Source organism: Camarhynchus parvulus, chromosome 5 (genome assembly GCF_901933205.1).
Source record: "Camarhynchus parvulus chromosome 5, STF_HiC, whole genome shotgun sequence".
In the NCBI taxonomy this organism is placed as follows: Eukaryota; Metazoa; Chordata; class Aves; order Passeriformes; family Thraupidae; genus Camarhynchus; species Camarhynchus parvulus.
In genome coordinates, this window is record NC_044575.1 from 47,296,513 (window position 1) to 47,318,583 (window position 22,071).

At 43.9% G+C, this 22,071-nt stretch overlaps 1 protein-coding gene, 1 long non-coding RNA gene and 1 other non-coding gene across 3 annotated transcripts in view; 2 read left to right on the top strand and 1 right to left on the bottom strand.

Moving 5' to 3' along the window:
* Positions 1-1,609: 1,609 nt before the first annotated feature.
* LOC115904853 lies at positions 1,610-1,878 on the bottom strand. The gene has a single exon (XR_004060811.1).
* Positions 1,879-4,215: 2,337 nt separating this feature from the next.
* Positions 4,216-11,641, top strand: GLRX5 (glutaredoxin 5). Its single transcript, XM_030950329.1, has 2 exons — positions 4,216-4,558; positions 10,262-11,641. Exons 1-2 carry the CDS (start codon positions 4,258-4,260, stop codon positions 10,438-10,440), a joined length of 480 nt encoding a protein of 159 aa, XP_030806189.1. The 5' UTR covers positions 4,216-4,257; the 3' UTR covers positions 10,441-11,641.
* A 4,834-nt stretch (positions 11,642-16,475) lies between these two features.
* The window catches only part of LOC115904335, a 159,854-nt gene continuing 154,258 nt past the window's right edge, over positions 16,476-22,071 (top strand). Inside the window, exon 1 of the long non-coding RNA XR_004060777.1 lies at positions 16,476-16,912. This is a non-coding gene — a long non-coding RNA (uncharacterized LOC115904335). The remainder of the gene's footprint in view (positions 16,913-22,071) is intronic.

Genomic DNA, 22,071 nt, shown 5'->3' on the forward strand with positions numbered 1-22,071 from the left:
GCTCCTCTAATACAGAGGTCATACTACTTGTCCTTGCTTCAAGACAGCGTCACAACTCACAAAGCTCAGCGCAAAGAGGCACACAGTGATATCAGTGTCATTAAGAATAAATAAAGCCTGAAGAGTGCCTCATTTAAAGGTCCACATTCAAGCCTGAACATGACCTTCTGCTCTATTTCTTAAATGTGAGGCTCAGACATTTCTCCTTGGATGATTACCATAACCCCTCTCTGCCAAAGATGGTTTAAATAAAAAAAAAACCTTTACATGGTTTAAATCAAAAAACTGCCTTAGGTAATGTTTATCCCCATCAGTTAAATTGATACAGGTCACTTTGTAAATATTCTTCACCAATCTCGTTTATGAAATGGAATGTTGTATTTTAAGGCTAACGCAAACACTCTCGTAGGAATGCTATAAATCCATGGATATTATATAATTATCTATCCAATTCAGAGACAAACTTGCTTATAGATCTCCAGGTCAGACCCAAACCAGGAAGTTAGGTATAGTTCAGATTTCAAAATGTCAGTTTCCCTGTAAAACCCCCACAGCATTTTTATACTTCTGCTGTTTGTTGCAGAAGTTGTTTTAAATCTAGCACATTTCCAAAATAACCAGGAATATTTCACAGATGTGTTTTCAATATCCACGATTTAGGCAGCACAGAATTGTAAGCACATTTTAAACATTCATAATGCTCTCAAAACTGAGGATATGTTGGTGCTGCCAGATGATACCATGATGGTACACTGAAATTCTTTACCTGGCATGCAAAACAGGTGGAGTCAAGCTATCCCAACTTCAATATTAAAAACTTCAATAACCAAAAAAACCCCACCTAAATAGAGCTCAATTGTCAGCGCACAAGGAACTTCATTTTCAGTCACTATCACAACTCAGAATGACACAGAGATATCGGACTTGAACATGAAGACATGTCCTGTTCTGATAAGTTGAAATGAGACTTTTCTTTCTCACTAGCTAACTTAGCCCTCCCCTTTTTAAAAACAAATAAAACCCCTTTTGCTGACAGTATCATTCTTGGATGTCCACCTCCTTGTACACCATGTGAGAACAACCACAAACTTATAAATGATAATTCTGTTCTGCAGCAGAATGCCTGATGTTAGCCCAGTTTATGACTGACTCTGAGCACTTAAACTCTGCAGTTTGAATACTGGTGCTTATATTAATGCTTTCAAAATGAGGTGATAGGTCTTCTAACAGGAACATCAGCAAAATGTCAGGAGTCTTATGCAAATCCCATTAATATTTCTTCTGAACAGATGATTTAAATCATTATCTGGAAAACACAAAAAACTTCACTTAGACTAATAGAAGATGGAACCTGGTGACATAATTATCTGTTTCTAGAGTGTACACGGACAAATTGTTTTAAGTCTTATCAGTAGGTAAAAGTGCTTATCCTCTAATTGAGTGCTGCATATTGCATAATCCAAAAGTATTCAACCATACTAAATATTTTATTAAAAAGCATTCTGTTAAGCTTAATATCTCATAGGCCAATCTCATAAAATTACAGTAACTACAAATCCAGTACTTCAATTTAACCCGGTACATAAGACTTCTGAGAAGCTTCCCAGCATTTTATAGCAGTTTTTTCAGTGTTCAGCAGACATTACTCTATTTGCTAAACAATATCACACTGCAAAATTGCTCTTACTGTTGATAGATCAATAATGACACGGGAGAAGTCATTACCTCCGTGGCAACAGGGTGGCAGCTGTGGGAGGAATATTGCGCACGCTGCTGCTGCTCCGGCAGCCGTGCCTCGGCTTCCTCGCTGCTGCTCTCTCTGCAAGCCTGGTGTGCCCAGGGTACCAACAACCAAGGGCACCTCTTTGACTACAGAGGATTAAACTACAGCTCTACGTGATTTCTGAAAGGATGTATACTCACAAGGGTTTATCATGCTTGAGTATGATGTCTTTATGTTACTTATTTTTAATGAACTTTGTGGGAATAGCTAGGACAAAATTCAGGAAGGCAAATTCCACAGTATTCTGTACTTAGCCCAATACTTCATTGAAAGAAAACACTTAGTTGTCTTTAAAAATAAAAAGATATCTTTTTGTCCATTAATTTTTATTTAATTCCACTTTGACTCCCCAGGAATCATTATACTTGATTAAAATGACAAAAGAGACCCCTTAGGATATTACATTTAACACTTGTTATGTCTTTGCATATTGAAACAGTCCAACAAACAGGAAAACATACTTTTGCTCTGCATAAGCTACTGCAGTTCCATCTAGCATGAATAGGACATTGTTTTTTCATACTGCAAAACCTTCACCTTGTCAATCACAACACATAAATCACAGAAAGCAAACACTCCTCTGTCTTGATCACCATGGCTGAGCCTGGCTTGTGATGTTTTGATGACAGCAAAACATACCAACTCACAAAATACATGGTGCTTATCAGCAACACAACATATGAACTTTGCCCTCAGATTAAAAGTGTTTCCTCATAACTACATCTATTTTTACATTGTACTTTTTACATCTTGCTGCATAAATACTGCAGCAACACTGTACTTATTCATAACCTGTTCACATGGGATGACAAAGGGCAAGTTTGCAACAATTCTCTTTGGAATCTGTTCTTAATATATTTAAATAAAAGGCAACAGAAGCGATCCTGAGGGTGGCTTCAAAAAAATTAAAACAAAGTTATCATTCAAGCATCAGCTGGATTCCACAAAAAACAAGAATTAGGCGAGCACTTTTCTGAATGCTGAAAACAAGCTGGTCTGCAAAACTCTCACAAGAACAGAATTGAATGGTAAAAGTTCTTTTCCTTACAAATATAAATAAGACAAATGGTCATTAATATACCAAAAGTCCAGATGCTGCAGCTGCAATATAAATTAACACTCAAAATCCACTGTGACTTGTTGTTTGTGAGAGACTGTATTTTAGTACAGAGGAAAACTCATCAACATTTTCTTCTACTTACAGGATACTCCCTGCTGCTTTAGGAGGCCACCACGTTCTCTGCCAAGTTCTTGGAAAGAATGCAGCCTCTGCCCAGGAGCCCGAGCAAAGCTGGCTGCACAGGCCAGTCTGCAGGACACGCTCCAAACCCAGCCCTCCTCTGGCTACGTTAGGCAGTTCTGCCCTTGCTCCAGCACTGACTAAACCATCCTGCTGTGCAGGCATCAGCCCAATCTTGCTCCCATTTTTCCATCCCGCTGCCACCCCTGCCAGGTGCTCGGGAGAAAAGGTCAAACTGTACAAAACCACTCGGGTCTCCCCTCTCAGCACCAAGCCCGAGCACGCACAGCACCGCTACTTTCTCAGGGGCAAACCGCCTCCTTTATCCCATCAAAAATCAACCAAACCCGGGCAAATGAACGCAGTCAAATCTGTCCCCGGACACAGCCAAAGCCAGGAAGGCGACAGCCCCATGCAGCAGTTTGCCCGCTGCCCACACACAGCCTCCGCCGCCTACGAGCACAGAAGGTGCCGACCGAAGGGCGCTGCTCGTCCGAGAGCGGCTTCCCCGCTGCCGCCCGCACACGCTTCAGCCCCGCGGCTTCACCCCGCACAGCCGGCGGCACCGCAGCGCAGCCCGGCTCCATCAGCCCCTCTGCAGGGATCTGCCTTGGCCCTTAGCCAGCCCCGGCCCGAGGGAGCCCCACCACCAAAGGGCCGGCGGGATAAAACCCAGAGCCCGCCCGACGGCCGGCGGCGCCGGCACGGCCCGGGGGTCTGCGAGGGCCCGCAGGCCCGAAGGGAGAGGCTGAGCACAGCAGCGGCCGCCCAGCAACGCCTCCTCGCCGTGCGACTCGGCGCTCCTCACAGGGGTGCGGGAGGGGAAGCGCGGCCCGTCCATCCCGGGACGGACCAGCAGAACCCCCGCGTGCGTCCGCTACCCGGAAACGGAAGGAGCCTCACGCCAATCGCCCCCCGAGCATCCCAGAAGCCCCGCCCCGGAGCAGCCGGACCAATCGCGTCCGGGGAGGGGGCGGGATTAATCGATCCATGGTTGACAGACAGGTCCCTCTCCCAATGCAGCCGCAGCCTCTCAGTTCCCTCCTCTAGGAAAGCGGAGCCACCTCAGGGTTGCTGGGCGGGATGGATCTCGCTGTACCTCAGTCCTATTGGCTGAGGGTGCTGATTGGCGGGTGCCTGCGCCTATGCGAAGGAAGCTCTCCGGCGGCCCGTCGCGCCGCGCGCCAATGGGCGGGCGGTGCGGGCGCGGTGCGGCGGTGCCGGCGGTGGGGCGATGAGAGCGGCGGTGCGGGCGGCGTGGCGGATCGGAACCGGCGCCGCTCTGCGGGGCCGGGCCGGGCGCCCGCTCAGCCAGGCGGCCGGGGACGGCGGCGGGGCTGAGGGCGGCGGCGGCTCGGGGTCGCGGGAGGCGGTGGAGCGGCTGGTGCGGGAGCACCCGGTGGTGGTGTTCATGAAGGGCAGCCCGGAGCAGCCGCTCTGCGGCTTCAGCAACGCCGTGGTGCAGATCCTGCGGCTGCACGGCGTGGAGGATTACCGCGCCCACGACGTGCTGCAGGACCCCGACCTCCGCCAAGGTCAGCGCCCGGGTCACCTCTGGGTGCCGCCTCCGCCGGGCCTGGCGGGGGCAGAGCCGGGGCCGGCTCCCTTGGGGAAGGGCCCTCGGGAGCTGCCGGCAGGTCGGGCTTGTCTCAGCGCCCCTGGCCTCGGGCACTGCGGGAGCGGGCCCTGCCCGCTTGTCCCGCCTGTAGCTTGGCTTTTCTGGCTTTGTTGGGTAGGCTGGGTTGGCCTCTGTTATTTTGTAACGGGGGTAGATGGTGGGGAGAAGGGCAGCGGAGCTGGGGAAGGGTCTGGAGCCCGTGTCCTGTGAGGAGCGGCGGAGGGGGTTTGGCGGTGTTTCACCTGGAGCAGTCCGTGGTGCATGGGACGGGCAGCCGTATTGCACTCTACAACTGCATGAAGGCGGCTGTAGCCTGGTGGGGATCGGCGTGTTCTCCCAGGCAACAAGAGGACAGCTGTAAGTTGTGCCAGGGGAGCCTTAGGTTGGATACTAAGAGGAATTTCTTCACAGAAAGGGTGATTAGGCATTGGGATGGGCTGCCCAGGGAGGTGTTGGAGTCACCGTCCCTGGAGGTGTTTAAGGAAGGACTGGATGTGGCACATAGTGCCATGGTCCAGTTGACAGGATGGTGTTTAGTGTGTTCAGTCATGGGTTAGACTCGATGATCTCAGAGGTCTTTTCTAGCCTAATTAATTCTGTGATTCTGTTTGGGTGTCAGTAGAACTGGAAGTGTATCACAGAGATGTGCCATTGAGGTTGCTGCCCAGACGCCCTGGTTTGGTTTTTGTGACCCTCATAGTGTTCAAGAGGTCTCAGTTATCAGCAGAGCGCAGTTGTGGGTGCAGGGTGATGATTGGAGATCGGGCTCTTTGTGCCACGCTGCCTTGCCTGGGTCAGAGATAGAGAGCTGCATTAAAGCCCCCTGTGAACAGTATGGTGAAATTTCATGTATGGCTTGGACTTGCACTACTTGATTCCCAGCTGATACTGCCTGCTGGGATTCTCTTGATAAAGTGCAAATTTATGTTAATCATTTGCATAAGATATACTTAGTAATAGTTTCGCCATTACTGCACAAGTGGTAGTAGCTATTCTATATAAAGTTTTTTTGCCAGTTGTGGAAAGCTAGTAATCTGTTCTGGTAATGCTTTTCATCTTTCCCTCTTCAGTGAGCATAGCTGATTGTTGAGGTTTTATGCGGTTATTTGGGAAAGTTTTAAAACAAAAAAATACTTGCAAGTACATAGTAATTAATCTTGTATGTGTGTGGCATTAACAGTTCTTGCCCATAATACACTAAAATGTTCTGTAAAGCCACGTGCTGGCATGTATCAGGTGACTTTGTTCTCCTTTGGTTTTGGTGTCATCTGACTAACTCAGTTTTTTATTAGCTCTTAGTTAAAAGGCTGATTTTTCCAGTCCTTGTTTGCTTTTCAATTCACAACTATAATAGTTGGTATGGTATAAAAGCTTAGATACTGGAATTTCTGTGTAATGACATTCTTTTTGTTACTGAAGGTTGATTTTGTTCAAATGAATCATGGTAATTTTCTAAACTTTGTTTACAAACCTGAATTTATTAATTGTACAGTTTGCTAGTACAAACTCTTATCTCTTCCCACAAACTAAAAAGGAGGAAACAAAACCCTGAAATCAAGCCATCAGCATTTCACTTTTGGTTGAGGGGGCTTTTGTGAGCCTCTGAATGGGCAGTGCCTTTATAAGTCCCTGAGCACTTGACCATGTGAATAGACCATGTAACTTAAATTTTTCCTCTACATGAACTCAGGCTTGTGCTAGGCAAGGAGAGAGGTTATTGCCCTCCTGGCTACCAGAGCTTTAAATTGAAATTAGTGTCTTGATCAAGCCCTCCAGTGTCTAAGCTACACAGAATGCAGTTACAGAGTGTGCCCTTGCACAATATCCTGCTGGTTCTCAGGTGCCTAAAGGAGTTGTTCTGGTCCTTTCCATGCACCAGCTTTGGCACCTATCCAGCTATGCCGAGGGCCAGCTCATTTTATTAACTGGATCACTGGGCCTGCAAGTTGAAGCAGCAGTTTGTACAGTGAGCTGAGTGCCAGAGCTAGCACGAAGAGTGGAGCTTTGAGTTGGGGAATGATACAGTCACAGCAGAATTCTTGTACTGCTTCAGCTGTATTACCTACAGCACCCTAAAAAGCCAGGAGGTGCCTGCTTCTGTGGGTGACAGTCTGACAGAGGAGAGGACAGAGCTGCTCAAAGTTGCAGTTGTCTAAGTTGCCAACTGTATTTCAGCAGTGACTGCCTGAAGGGTCGGATCTGGCCTCGAGTGCCAAACATTTAGATATGCACCATGTGAGCCTTTCCTAGGCTCTCTCTGTGAACCTAATCTGCTCTGCATGGGGGCTGGTGAGGGGGTGTGGAACCTTTAGCTGTGCAAGTATCAAGTACATCAGCACAAGACTGATCTGCAAGGACATTACTGTATGAGAGCTGGCCACCAGCTTTGTGTTCACCTGAGCCTAACTTCAATGTTTAAATAAATGTGTGTTTATACATTTGTAGAAGGGGCAGGCTGTTGGAGAAAGAGTAATTCAGGTGTGTCTGGATTGCTTGTTGGTTTCTTGCCTGTATCTATTGAAACACCTTATTTTTAGCTAGTTATAGTTTCATTAGTGAAACATACACTGTGTTAAAATACTGCAAGCTGTAAAGCTAGAACAGCTCCCCTGCTTGCCTCTTTACCTTAAAAACTCACATCTGTGAAACTAAAGTTATCGGTACTTCATGTGATCTGTGAATTTGAGCTGAAGATCCACTTTCCTTATCAAATCCTTACCTAAGCTGGTCTAAGAGACCTTGGCACTCACTTGGGCTCCATGGCAGTTCAGGTTTCTCTAAGTCAGCTCTCAGCTGATGGACAGTGTTAGACTGGTTCCAGTTACTGAGGTGGAGACATTTGGGATTAGATACTGGAAAATTGGTGGTTTAAACTGTTGGGGTAGTTTACCCTCAGATTATTTTCATTGCTGTCTTTACATTTAAGCATGGGATGCTGCCAGGCAGGTGTTGATCCTTCTCCCAGCCTTGGCTAGCCTTTCCTCAGTAAAGCTTGTATCAGTTCTGATGGTACTCAAGCTTTGGAATAGGCTGCCCAGGGAAGTGTTGGAATCTCCATCCCTGGAAGTGTTTCAAAGGCATGTGGATATGACACTTGGGGGCAAGGTTTACTGGTAAATGATGGTGCTGAGTTAACAGTTGGATTTGGTGATCTTAGAGGTCTTTTCCAGCCTTAATGATTCTGTGATATCCATAAAAATGTGTTGCTTTTCTGGAGCAAGTATGGTAGGAATGAGTGTTGCTTGATTCAGTTCTTTGACATGGCCCATCCTTCATTAGTGCTAATGCTGCCAAGAGAGGCTGAGAATTGGTAACTGGAGCTGGGGAGGGGGGTGGGAGTGTGCTGGGTACCCGTTTCAGTAGCTCTTTGCACCAGTCCTGGTTTCACAGTTACTTTAAATGTGCTACCAGAACTGTCAGACTGAAGCCCTGACCTGTGAAGTGTTTTTCCAAAGTAAACAGCAGTACAAGCAAGGAGCTAGTCTGCAGAGGGGGGATGGAGATCCTTTGGGACGTCCAGAAGAATCATCCCAGACATGCACCCCGAGTGCAGCCCAGGCTGACTTGCTGCAGCAGTGTCAGTGGCTGCTGCCCTGGGGGGAGGCTTGGTGCCCAGTGGAGGGAGGGTTCAGTTTGTGACCTGGGAGAGCCCCAGCACCGAGGCATTTAAAGCAGCTTCTCCAGCACAAGAAATGCAGCACACAGAGCAAATGAGCTTCATGGTATTCTTATTTTTATCTGAAGCTGGATAGGTCCTTGAGAGTACTATCAGTGCTTGTATGTGTGTACAGTTGGGTCCTTGAAGAAAATATTTCTGTGAAAGAATTATTGGTGTAAATATTCCCTTGGAATGCTCATTAGCAGAAGGTTTATAATGCAGAGCCCTTGGTTCTCAATTCGTGTTTAGCATTGCAGTATCTTAAGAAAAATGAGCCCTATTTCATATCTGCAGTGGCTCTTTGATCAGGGTCATCTTTAGGTGTGTCTTAATCGTGGAACATGGTTTTTCATTAAAACTTTGATGGGCTAAAGGATATTTAGGGCAGTTTAAGCAGTTTGGAGTACTCAAAGGCCAGAGAGCATTTAAGAAAAGTATTGAAAAGTGGAAGTTGACATCAAAGCTTCAAAGTTCTGCAAACTAAGGAAGAAACTACAAGTGGTGATGATGGAGGTTGCATGGTTATGGGTTCCCTTTGGCCTTGATTTATATGCTAAACTTTCTGGTTTGGGCTTATGAAACATTGGTTGTACATGCACAAAATCTGAAGTCAGAGTAAAATCTCTTAGCTGACCTATGTAGTGGTTAGGAACACTTAGTCACAACACCTTTTTTTTCTAGGTTGCTATTATTTTAGTGGATTTTTAAAGCATGTTGTATTTTGCTAAGGGGAATTAATTATTAGCTATAATTCATCTTTTATACATTAGAGTAAAAATCCCACTGTATATATTTGCATTTATACATATTTACTAAAAAAGGAAGTGGTGTAAGTTCCAATAAAGCAAGCATCGTTTCCTTACATGGTTATTTTTTTACCTTGAGTATTTTGGGTTTTGTCTTTTTAGTCTCTAGAGACTAAAATGTTTTCAAAGGGGAAAACAAGTTCTCTTGTGCTATCAGCTACTCAGGTCTAATATTTATTGGTGGGGAGTTGGCTCTGATGTTCTGAAAAGGTGCCTTAAGTTTACTTTCATGCCTTTGTTGGAAAAATTCCAGGCACTGCATGTTGAAAATACATAAAAATGTTGAATTCAAAACTTGTCATCTAATCAAATACTTGTGGTTGTGTTATAAAAATAGGTACAGTAGGTTTTAGCTATTTCCTTTGCTACAGAAATGGCATTGTGTGAAGGATCATTTAAATAAGTGGCAAATTAGATACAAAGATTCTTGTGTAATTTCTTGTGATGTCTAAGTGCAAGCTGTTCCAGTGTGTGTATCAGCTGATCACTTTATATTTTTGGGTGGTCTTACATTTGCCTTCTGTGAAGTATGATTTTAAACTTTAGTTCTGTACTTCATAATTGTGACTTGAGCTGTGTTTTGTTAAATGAGCACTTTTAAAAAGACTTCAGCCTCTGTGCCCCTCCCATGTGCTGGCAGGTCTGGCATTGAAAGATAAAGCAATTTGAAATTCATAAGGCCTCTACAGGGGCAAATGTATCTTGCAGTTGAAATTGCAGGAATAAGTGTAGTAACTGTATGAGTTCAGTAAGAGTATAAAATATTTTAAAGTCCCTGTGGGAAATATAACAGAAAGTAAACAGTTCTCAATATTTTTCAATACTTCTCATTTCTGTAATTGATTGAAAGAGTCATGTTTTCTTGTTGGGAGTAAAAAGAGATGTGGTGTTTTTCCAGTCCCTGCTTGAAGTCAGTAGAGGAGCTGACCCCATATCTTTCAACCCACATCTTTGAGTTGGGGTGAGAAACAAACCTAACTCTAATACAGGTTTTTTTTTCTGATAGTGGTCCTGTTATATAGACATCTTTTTGCCTTTATGGGAAAGAAGTTGAAATATCAGTGGTGGAGTCAGGTGGAAGCAATGCATTCCTTTTAAAATACCATTCTATTAGGAGAGGGGGGAAACCTCTAATAATTTTTTTTTTCTTATTCAGGAATAAAAAACTACTCCAACTGGCCTACCATCCCACAAGTGTACCTCAATGGTGAATTTGTTGGTGGCTGTGATATACTCCTCCAGATGCATCAGAATGGAGATCTTGTAGAAGAGCTGAAGAAACTGGGAATCCGTTCAGCGCTGCTGGATGCAGAAAAAGACCAAGAGAAAAAGTAACATGAGAAAAAAAAATGCTGTGACAGGAATAAAGCAAATCTTTGATAAGAACTTGTTGCCCATAAAGCCTTACATACTTTAGGTCGAGGAAAGCATCTGTTTGAGCTGACACTAAGTGAATGTCTCTTAGCTCATGGTAAATGTAGTGATCTTGGTATTTTGATTTATGGGTATTGTGAAAATTTGAGTATAACCACTGCACTGTAAAGCAAATGTTTGTGAAAATTTGTGTTTTAAAAAAGTTCACTTCTAAAAGCGCTCTTCTTCATTGAGGTGGGAGTAAACCAAAAGAACTAATAATATTTTTATGGGTTTTACATGTGTGATTCTCTGTTCTTTGATACATGAACCTATACAAACAACATTTGCATTCCCTTGCTTCTACTGAAAAAGCATTAAGTAATAGTGCATCTGTTTTTCTGTTTAACTTCTGGTGATAGAACATCCTGAGAGCCTGTAAAACCTGTGTAATCACATACAGTATAGGAGAAAAACAGTTTTCCAACAATATAGGAGCAAAAAGATTATATGAGAGTGCATGAAATATACTTTTATTCTGAAGGGTAAAAATAAACAGAACTTGTACAAATACATGTATAGTGGTCATTATTACTTTATAACTTTCTGATGGCTTTTAAAACTGCTAAGAATTGTGCCTGAATATTTTATAAAACCTTTTCTACCTCTTGCAAATCAGCTTTTCCCCATGCTTATATACTCTGTGTATGGGAGTTCTGTGTCAGTGCTAAAATGTGGGAATTATTTAAGGCTTCAGTATTCTAGCTTGAAATAGTACAGGAGAATACTTCAGTTATTACTGTAATCTTGTATTATTTGCTTGTTATGTTTTTATATTTGTTGTGTTACCAAGTGTTTTCTCCTGACTGATGTGCTCAGGAGAGTAAGTCTTCAAACATGGGATTTACAGATGAAATGTTCATGTGGGTAAGATGAGTGCAGCAGAAAGGTTACTGAATGGATAAATATTTCTTTGTGGAAAGTCTCTGAAGTGTTCAGTACCTACCTAACCACATTTCTCTAAATGAAATTATATTAACCAGTGTAGCTTCAGCTCTATAGCAATACTGCTAAGGTTAAAAGCTAACCAAGCTATTTTTAAATGCAGTGTAATTAATATAAACCAGTCTGCATGTGAATTAGGCAAATGGTTGGAAATAAACTGTGTTTTATGTTGATTGTCTACAGTAGTTGCTCTTTATTTTAAATGTCTAGTGAAACTGATACTACTTTTGATTGGAAGCCTAGGATGTTTTCCACTGCATGGGACATAAAATGTGTTCTGAAGAAAGAAGAAATTATAAATGGTAGTGAAAGATGAGAACAGGACTGGAACCTGTAGTCAGGAGAGATTTGATGTAAATTCTGGTTCTAAATCTCTCCTGCCCACTTGAGCTAGCAGTGGAGAAATATACTAGAACATTCTGCACAGGATTTGCCAGACTGACAACAGTAAGTTCACTGTATAATTGTAATGCAGTCAGGGTCAGCAGGATTAAATACAGTGTGTGTTGTGTGTATACTTGGTCACCACAGCAGGTCTGTGGAGGTCCCTGTGTGGCCACTGTGTAGCAGGAAGTTCCACTTGGGGCAGTCACTCGTGGCTGTGAGGCACCCAAGGTGTGAGTGCAGGATTTTTTCTGTTCATGTGCCACATCACATCTTGCAAAGCTTCGGGTATCAAAGAAGGTTTGTTCTGAGCATTTGAATTCAGATTAAATGAACTTTCTTATGGCTAATCACAAGTAGTTTTTGCCATTCTGAATGTAAAACAATGCTTAGAAAAAGAAGTAAATTTCAAAAGTCTTTGGTTATTTGCATTGACCCATTGAAATGAATGTACCCAGTAAACAAAAAGGTAATGAAGAAAATTTAATTTTTTTCTGCTTCAATAGTTAACTCTTAGTCTGACTACTAAATAAATCTATTAAAAAAAGAATCCCCCAAATTTGCTGTTTCATAGCTCTCTAGTTTTCTGCACAAGCTGAATATTTTTCAGTAATATCTGCCAGCAATTTAACATAAAGAAAATTTACCATTGTTAGGTAGTCTTTATTCTCTATGCACCAAAATTTTTCTCCCAGCATGAGTTCCTGCTTTTAAAAACATGGAAGTTTTTTCTACTTTCTTCCCCTCTTCAGATTTTAATTACTTGATTAAACCTTTGCATAACATACACAGTAGTGTTTATATCAATCTCTACCTGACTGGAACATGTTACTGAGCAAGTAACAGCAACAGTGATTCCATGAAGTGTGTGTGACAAAGCCACACTGGGGAATGAAACTGGGACTTCTGCCTGCATTCCCGTGCAAACCGTGCATTTCCAGCCAATGTGTGTATGAGCAGTTGTTCCGCATTTATAAAAATGATCATGTTAAACCAGCTGCAATAAAAAAAATTACCATCTTCTTAATTTGTAAACTTCAGATGCTCACAAAGAGCTTTATTTTGTTGTTGACTGAGAGTATTTTCCCCAAGAAACTAGTTCTAGGGGATCATTTTAGAAGATGGGCAGTATTGTGCACTCTGCTCATCATCCTCTGCTCTCCCTCAAACTAGAGGCAAAAGGGCACATATGCTTCCAATCCCATAGGGATGCTACAGAGAAACTGATTTTTTTGAGGAAAAAGCCCATGCCTCTCTTGAAAAGAGATTTGCACCTGCTTTTCTCATGCTCGTAGGCAGTGGGAGAAGGCAACTGATAATAATGGAGTATGGGGTGAGTACCAGTGAGTGTGCTGAGCTCATACGGGGAGCCTGGTGCCAGCTGGAAGGCTCCATGAGGAATCCTTGGTCAGGAGGACGTGACAGGTCCTGTGGAAGAAAGGGTGACTTTTTCTCTCCCCAGGAGGAGCAGCTTGTCTCAGGGGGTGAGGGAGGGGATGGGGAAGCTGCTGCAGCTGCTTGTTCTTCCTGGGTTCCTCTGCTGTAGAGTGAAGACTGAAGAGGTAGCAGTGGTCAAGAGCGTGCCTTGAGCAGGCCAACTGAAGTTGCTGAGGACAGCCAAGAGCAAAATGGGGACCTGCCCTTGCCATCTTTGGTGAAGAGAGGCAAAACTGCCTGGTCCTGAGCTGGGTCTGCTGTGGTAAGGATAGGGCAAGGGACAGGGCTGGGCAGAAGCATTGCCACCTGCAGGGCTTCTATGGATCAAGGTTGGGTCTGGAGCTGCCAGTCCCATTCCTGCTCTTTGTGCTCTTGTGTGTTGTGCCAGGCAGGAATTCTGGCTGCCTGCTCCTCTGGTGAGATGCTGCTGGATCCCTCTGCTTGGATTGCCCTGCTGGGAGCTTGCAGGAGATACTTGTGAATGCACATAAACTTATGTGGGATTATTATTCTACTATAGGTTGCAGTATGAGCGTTTGCCAAACTGGAAACCATTACTGTAATTATTTACATTTCATTCTGAGGATGCCCTTGGTGTTGCTGCTGTGCTAAAAGGCTGAACTGAGTGGACCAACCTATGCACCAGATCATACATTAAGATAATCTTTTGTATTTGTAGTACTTCATATCTCTTTGATATGAAACAAGGTGCTTTGGTTTAAGGAAATTAGATTGTTCATATTCCAAAGCTGATCTACTGTCTTAAACCTTCACCAAAGTGGAGTATAATGTTTCTTTGCTCTTCTTGAGCTCGTCTTGGTAAAGAGCAGAAGGAAACAAGTTGCAAACACATGCTATTGTGCTGCTAATTTTGTGTTGGGAGCATTAAAATCAATTACCACAAAAGTTGTTTTCCCGAGAAAACAGCTCTTAACAGCTCAGGGCATATTAAGGGGTTACACAGCAAGTGTGTTTCTCAGCCCGAATGACTTGCCTTAATTTTGCCACCATATGTTTGGACATGGTCGTTATTCTTCATTGCTTGTCTGCTCTGAAAAAATAACTTTATACCATCTAAATGCCCTGAAATACTTAAGTGCCTTTATTTTAGGTCTGACAAACATGTAGACTTATTTTCATGTTCTCACTGAGTTCTCTGGTTCTATTTAAAAAAGTAGGCTAGAAATCTTTGGCAGGAGTTTTCTGGGAGTCTGTCAATACTGACAAAGTGCATAGAAAACAACCAAGCTTGAGAACATGAAATCGAAGAATTGTAGCAAAGAAAATCTCTCCTGAGCTGTCACCAAGAATCCCAGCAAGACCCTGGCAGTGCCTGCCTCTAAGAAGGGCAATATTAAAAAGCAGAGCTGGCAGCCTGATCAATAAATCCCTGTCCAATCTGATTTGCATGTCCCTTCTGCAGAAACCAGATCTTCTTATACAGGTTTGTTCAATATCCATATTACAGGACTGTGGAAGAAAAAAAACACTCATTAGTTACAAGATACATGTCACCTGTAAGTTAAGGAACCTGTGAGCAAAGGTGCAAAGACAGTAAGGAAAGGTAACGAGAAAGGGCTTGGATTGTTAATGGTGCTGGGTGCTAGGTCAAGCTTGCTTTTTGGCTGAAAGAGTTGAGATGAACACACTGCTCTGTAAAGGGCTGTGGTTCATTATCTGGTTTTGGATTTTCCTTTGGGATGCTGCTTGTTTCATTTAATACCTCTGTCAAAGCAGTGCTGTCTCTGATGTGACCTGATCATGGCCTCACTGATTTAACTACTCGAGGCCTTTCCTGGAATCTCCCAGGGAAAGCAGGTTTTAGTTACACAGAAAATAGGACTGAAATGGCTAAAGGGATTCAGGTTTTATTTTCAACAGTTTTTTTCCAATCATCCAGCTTCTTGCCATGCCTTATTTTTCTGGAAGTAACGGAGTAGGCCAGGAGCAAAGGATTCAGTTAGAAAGACCATGGTACTCCATAAAATCCATGGTAATCATAGGATGTAACTGAGATGAATGCACAGTGCTGTATGTAATCAACAAGATGTTAATTTAGCAAACAACAGGGAAAATTACTTTTTTCTTTTCATTGTTGCAACAGTTTTATATAAAAAGCCATGAGACTGTTCCTTCACAGATGCAGGCATGTATGTCTGTATTTGTAGTTACATATTGTCCCTCCCAACTTAAAACTTGCACGACAGACCTACTTAGAATCTTTTAAAGATGAGCTTCTGTAAAATTTTGCCAGGCATTTAACAGTAAATTAAGTTAAAAGGGGCTTTGGATGAGTATTGAATTAAAAAAAAATCATTGACTTAAACTTTTTGGACTTATATAAGCACAGCCTTCAAATTGTGAAGGATTTTATGTACAATTTAGCCTCAAAACAGTGAAACAAATCTTCACTTTGCAGACTAATGAAAACTGAAATACAAAAGTTATTTGTTACTTGCATGATAATAGCTATAGAGAGAATAAGGTTTTGGAGCCTTTAGTCTTAAATCTATGATCTAGTGAGTGAAAACCACATGCTTTTAGAGGGCGTATATCAACAAGCATTTTAGAGCTTTCAAATACACACTACAAGGAGTATCTTTGAAATACTACTTGTCAGACAGGATTTCCCCATTGAATGGTAATACTGTGAAATCTGCCATTTCTATTATTTTCCATAATTTCACTTGTCTAAATTCTAAACAGCTCTTCAAGTAGATTTTTTTTTCTGGAAAAAATATAGGCTTTCTCTGAAAAGCAGCATTTTTTGATTACTTCAAAGAGGATGTGCTCCATGAAGACTGAATACATATTTAAACCTTTACAGCTCAGGAAAAGAGCAGATTTAGGGCTGGTATTCAAGAATGCTTTGTACTGCTGATTTAAAAAAAATATACACATTCTAGTATTCTTCAGTATTCCATTTATTTACTCATCCATCTGTGATACTTCATGAGAGACAAGCAATAGGATATGAAAGGAAACAATTGCAAAAACATTGATAGTGTCTGAAAATAAACGGAACACGTTGATGGCAGAGGAAAGCTGTGGAGGGTCTTCCCGGGGAGATGCTCTGGGACGAGCTGCCGGCAGCCGAGCACCCAGGAGATGGTGCTGTTGGACCGGGGAAGCGGCACAGCCCTGACCCAGAAGCATCTTTCAATGCGGTCCTCCCTGTTTTCCATCTGTGTTGCATTTTACTCTTTAGGGTGCTCGTTTTCTTTGGGAGAAGCAGGTGTCGGTGTTACCCACCCAGGCGCGCACGGCGATGCCGCTCCCAGCCCTCGCTGGAGATGCCGGCCGCGCTTGAAGGCGATGCTGTTCGCCGGGACTCCGAGACGGTAACGCCGAGGCGGGGAGCAGCTCCACAGCTCGCTGCCCTCCCCGGAGCCACCGCCTGAGCAGCGCTGTGCCCCAGCCGGCCTCCCGCAGCCCCGCTGCCTCTCCTGGGGAGCAGCGCGCCCGCTCCGGGGCTCCTCGGGGACCCGCCGGCTCCCTGCCGGCTCCCTGCCGCCTTCCCTGCCGGTTCCCTGCCGCCTTCCCTGCCGGTTCCCTGCCGGCTCCCTGCCGGCTCCCTGCGCCATCCCCGGGGCGGCCCGAGGTCCCGCACACGTGCCCGCTTGCCAAGGTAAGCGCCAGGCGGCTCCGAGGGGCTCGGGGCCGCAGCCCCCGGGCAGCCCCGGCCGTGCCCGGCACACGGACACCGCCTCATGCCTGGGCACCTGTGGGCCCTGCGAGCGCCGAGGGTGCGGGCGGCTCGGGGGGGGGGGAAGATCGGAGGTGGCAAAGGGGAATTTGGGGTTCTTTCGGTCTCTCAGCAGAGCAGGAGGTCAGAAGGTTGTGGTGACATTTTCTTGTCGATTTAATGTTTTGTTAGCATCCTCTCATCTCATTTGGTTCCGAGGCTTCAAACCTGGCCAGAAAAGATGAGCAGGAGCTGGAACAGGTTTGTGGATGCCCTGGGAGTAGCTGTAGCAACATGAAGTCACCAGACTGGGGACCTGAGGAATATTTAATGGAAGGGAACATCAAAGGCCTTTCCCCAGTTGCAGGAGTGCTTCTGTCTCAGAGTATGTCTGCATGTGTAACCAGACAGTGACCAGGGTTTTAAATGTGATAAAAATGTAACCCCACTTCAGCCTGAGGTCTTTTTTATCTGAATGGGTATAACCAAAATAAGATCTTTCTACATGCAGGCAGAGAGGCCAAAAGCAAAACCTCCTGCAGGTGTCTGGGTGGGTTATGAGGCCTCCCTAATTGCAGCCACCCCTGGGCTGTGAGTGAGCCATTTTAGTTTGTGGCACCCATTGCTCTGTGGCTGAAGGTGGAGGTAAAGTGGCTGGTGAGGAAAGAGCCATGAGAGAGAAGTTGGGCAAACCTCCTCTGGAGTAGAGCCACTGGGGAGGCTGGTGGCGTAAGGACTTGAGGATTATGTCTGTTGTGCTCCATTTTAGTCCTCTCTTTTTAAATCATTAACAGCAATGCAATAGCCAGTAGTAGGATTCTATTTCTTTTTTCTTAACAATGAATGATTTAAAGCTCAGCTGACATTTTGTGGGGGCTTTTGCTACATGAGTAATGATTTGGCATGAGCTGGGTAGGGAAGCAATCTGCTGTCCAGCCATGTTCAGGCATGTCAGCAGAAGGAAACCAGAAGAAAATACTAAAGAACAGCAATTCAGGAAGGGGTTTAACAAGCCCAAAGCAAGCCTGTTCAAATTCCTTTGCTGTTCACGTGAACTTGAGGTACAGTTCAGCTCACTCTGCCAAACAACTGTCAAATTTTCAGGCAGGAGCTGGATGTGCCTTGGGCCTGAGGAGTGAGTGCTCTGAGCAGGAGGTGGCTCAGGCCACAGCTTTAACATCATCCCTAACATCTCTGGCTCAGAAAGATAAGGTCTTTCTATATATTGAAGAGGAATCTCAGCAGGCACCAGACAGTAATTTACACTCTTTGTTTTAGGGACCATTTTGCACTGAGCTCATGGATGAAATGAAGCACTTAGGATCAGCACACAAACTCAAACCTAGGAGACCTCTCTGCTCTGAGACCCCAGAGCACCAAGCTGTAGTGCCAGGCCTCCTTTCACCCCAGCAGCTTTGCAGTTCTCTCTGAGCCAGGAACCCTGTCCCAACAAGTGGAAGGGTGTGTCCTTTTCCCCCCTAGTTCCCTGCCAGGCGCCCAAGTGCTTCATTTGAGATGGGCAATGATGGCTCAACCTCCCTGCCACACAGCCTTTCCATGTCTGGAAGAAAGTACTCTAATCATTGCACTGTTGTGGACAAGCAGTTTCCAGCACCATCTTGCTACTGGTATGGATTACACACCCCAGGTTTGTCAGGTACTGTCCAATTACTGCCTTTGGAAAGTATTAAAAAAGGGCTAGGTGCCTGTTTTCCCAGCTTGGGCCAGAGCCATAAGTCAGTATGAAATTTCAGATCAAAATGCCACCTTTTTTAGGTGCCTACATCCTGATATCCTGATTTTTGGTTCTTAATCAATGTGCAGGAAGGAATTCAAGACAAGATTGCACCTGCAGTTGCTAGCAGACCTATCAATGTAATACAGTCCTGTAGCTTAGTGGGAAATAAGTACAAAAAAGTGTCTGAAATTTCAGAGCATCTGGGTTCTGGTTGTGTTGAGAGGATATGTCACAAAAGCTCCTGAGGGAAGGGTAGAGGAAGATGCCATGAATTCCACTTAAGAACAATAATAGAGTCTGGAGGGCATGTATGTTGCCAACAACAGTATTACTGGGCAAACAAAGAGGAAATCAGTACAACTGAGTGTCAGGGAACCCTTCCAAATCTGAAAATCTAACCTTAGCTTTCCAATACATTGGTTTATTAATAAGTGTAAAGACTAGATGAAAGGGAAATAAAAAGGAAGTATGGTGCACTGCAAAATACTAGAGTTATAAAATAAAAGTGCTTCAGCTGTGTCAGTCAGAAGAGTTGGAATAATTGACTGCTGGTTCAGAAACTGGATAACTGAAAATTAAAGGCAGAAATTAAAGAAGATAAGGACATTGCTGAAAATCTAAATGATTTTTTTGCAGCACTCTTCAGCACAGAGAATATCAGAGTGATACCTACTGGGACTTGCTCCTTTCTGGTAATCAAGATGTGTCAGAAGGAAGAGCTGGAACAAATCGATAATTTAAAAAGCAGCAAATCATCAGCTCCAGATGGTATATTGAAAAGTTTTGAAGGAGCTTAGTATGAAATAGCTGATCTGCAGCAAAAATATGCGTTCCTTAATTAAAAACAGCTATTTTGCTGGAGAAGTGGAAGGTAACAGTTGTACCCAGAGTTGAAAACAGGATTGAGATAATTTGAGAAAGCACACACTCTCTATACCCAGATATACATTTCTGTTTTATAAGCTGGTTGAAGACAGAATATAAAGTAGGGACCAAAAAAGAAAAAGGATAGTATCCAAAGAGCAAAGTTTCTGCAGGGAAGAGTCATGCCTCATCATTAATCTGTTTTAGCTCCAACAGGGACAGCTCAGAATGGCCAAATAAGAAGGAAACACTGTAATTTAGATAAACCTGAAAGGACCTTTGGCCTAGGCAGGATGCTGTGAAACAAAGAGAGGGGAGCTTGCTGCAAATCTCTTGTCTGATGAGACTGTGCTGGGCTGCATGCCCAAAGGAGCCCTGACCACCCTTGACATCTCCATGCTGTATCAGGCCTGTCACTTGCTCCTGCTCTGTAACAGTGACATCCCACTCATGGGATGCCAAACCCTGTCAGCTGTCCTGGGAGGTGAGAAACCAATGAGGGGATGAGTGACCCCTTTCCAGCCTCTGAGCAAGCTGAGCAGAGGTTGTTTCTGTGTGTCTGTCAGGCTCATGGGTCTGAAAAGGTGAACACTGGTGAGAAAGGTTACACACTGCTTTCAAATTTTAAGTCCTACACAGGATGGAGAGGCTGCTGTGGGGAACTGCAGGCGGCCAGCAGCTAGGAGCTGAGGAGCATCAGTGCCAGCTGTGGTGGGAAGCTCTTCCTGTGGGCAGCACCAAGGTAGCATCTTTGTGGTGAAGGCATTCATGGGGAAAGAAAAGTATGAACAAAAAATATAACCCTCCAAATTGTTAGGTAAAGGCAAGGGCTGGCTGGCTGAATGCTTTTTACTACTGTCACTCACTAGAAGCAGGTCTAGTACTATTTTAAAAAAATTAAAGAAAGAATTTGGTTATAGCAAAATAGAAAATGAATGCAACAAAGCATCTAATTTCAGAAGAAGAAATAAGAGGGAATGTGTTAATTTTCCCTCCCAATGCTATGTGTGAATTAATTAGATGCAATATCAATGTCAACATTGTTTAACAAAAACCCTGTATGTTTATAGAGAATTCTCTGGATGCACTGAGAGGAAAATCCATACCTTTTTCTTTAGAGGGAATCCATAAGAATCTATACCTTTACCCTTAAAAACATAGTTTTTTCCTATCTTAATTTTATGAAAATTTGGGCCATTTGTGGACTCCTTATTGTGTTCTTTGTTCCCACATCCTGCTTCAAAGGTATTTCCCTGCTTCTGTTCTGTCAGTGAAGGTTGACAAACTGACTGTGTCACCATGAAAAAAATTTCAGTAGAATTTTGTGCAATAGCTTAAAAAACCTAAACAACCAACCACCAAATCTTTAACAAGTATTTCATGTTCAGAACCTTTGTTAATACAAATCTACAGTTTTCATCAACTTCAACCAGAGGTTCTTTGCTCTTTTAGGCAGACATCAGAACTACTACCTCCTTCTTTCTCATTTGTTTTTGCCTGCCAGCCCTTCTCTATTTCTTCTGATATTTTCTATGTATTCTTCCCTCAGTCCTAGGGTCTTCCCTTCCTTACCTTGCTCTCACAGGTGTGTGATGCTGCTGTTGCTCATCTTCTGTACCTGCTCCTGCCTCCTCACAGTCTTGTCAGCTCACAGCTGTACCAGCTCTGGTGCCCAGCCAGAGTCAATTATGCCAGCAGAACTAATTAGAAGGCACAAGATGCTGTGCCTCATTCTTGAGATTTGTACAGCTCACCATCTCAGTGTGCTCTGCTGCTGATTAGGAAACACTGATTTATAGTAACAAAAATTATAATAACAGCAACAAAAAATTGTTTCTGGGCTTCTGGAATAACCTGCTGTTTTTCTCTTTGGTCTGTTCTGTGCAATTATTGTTGTATTAATAACCTCCAGTATACAGCACTTCTAGAATTTCTCTAGGTATTTGGTGGGGAACAGCATCAGCCAGGAAAGGCCTGGAGAAGTGCTGTATTTATGGATGATAAACTAGGCTGTAGATTTTAGAAAGATTGTGTTTTGCCTTTTCCTTTAAATTTTCTTATGCAGTCACATAAGGGAGGAAAGGATGGTGCAGAGGTGCCCAGGACACTTTTAAATGAGCTAATTTAGATGCAAAGTCAGTTTTGCCACGGCAGCATGGAGCAGAGCGGCATGGCTGATTCACTCAGCTCCCCAGCAGTCCCGAGGGTCCCACTGCTCAGCCTTTTCAATGCTCTTTCCTGCAAGAAAATCTCCCCTCTGTGATGCCATGGGATGCTGTGGCTCATGTCATCACACAGTAATTCAGCTGCTTGATGTGACAGTTTGCTGATTTACAGGCTTGTGGGCTTTTCCAGATGCAAGATCCACAGCAGAGTTGAATGGCTAATGCTTCAGGGTCAGTAGATTTGGATCCTTTCTTCCCATTTATGAAAACACCCATAACTGTCAAAGCTCAAGAGAACTAAGACCCTACAAAAAACCTGAGCCACTTGCACATCA

What these genes read in the sequence shown, in the direction of transcription:
- GLRX5 (XM_030950329.1), top strand. Translation starts at nt 4,258, where the DNA reads ATGAGAGCGGCGGTGCGGGCGGCGTGGCGGATCGGAACCGGCGCCGCT. An exon ending in GGACCCCGACCTCCGCCAAG is followed by an intron (nt 4,559 to 10,261) that starts GTCAGCGCCCGG and finishes TTTCTTATTCAG; the next exon opens with GAATAAAAAACTACTCCAAC.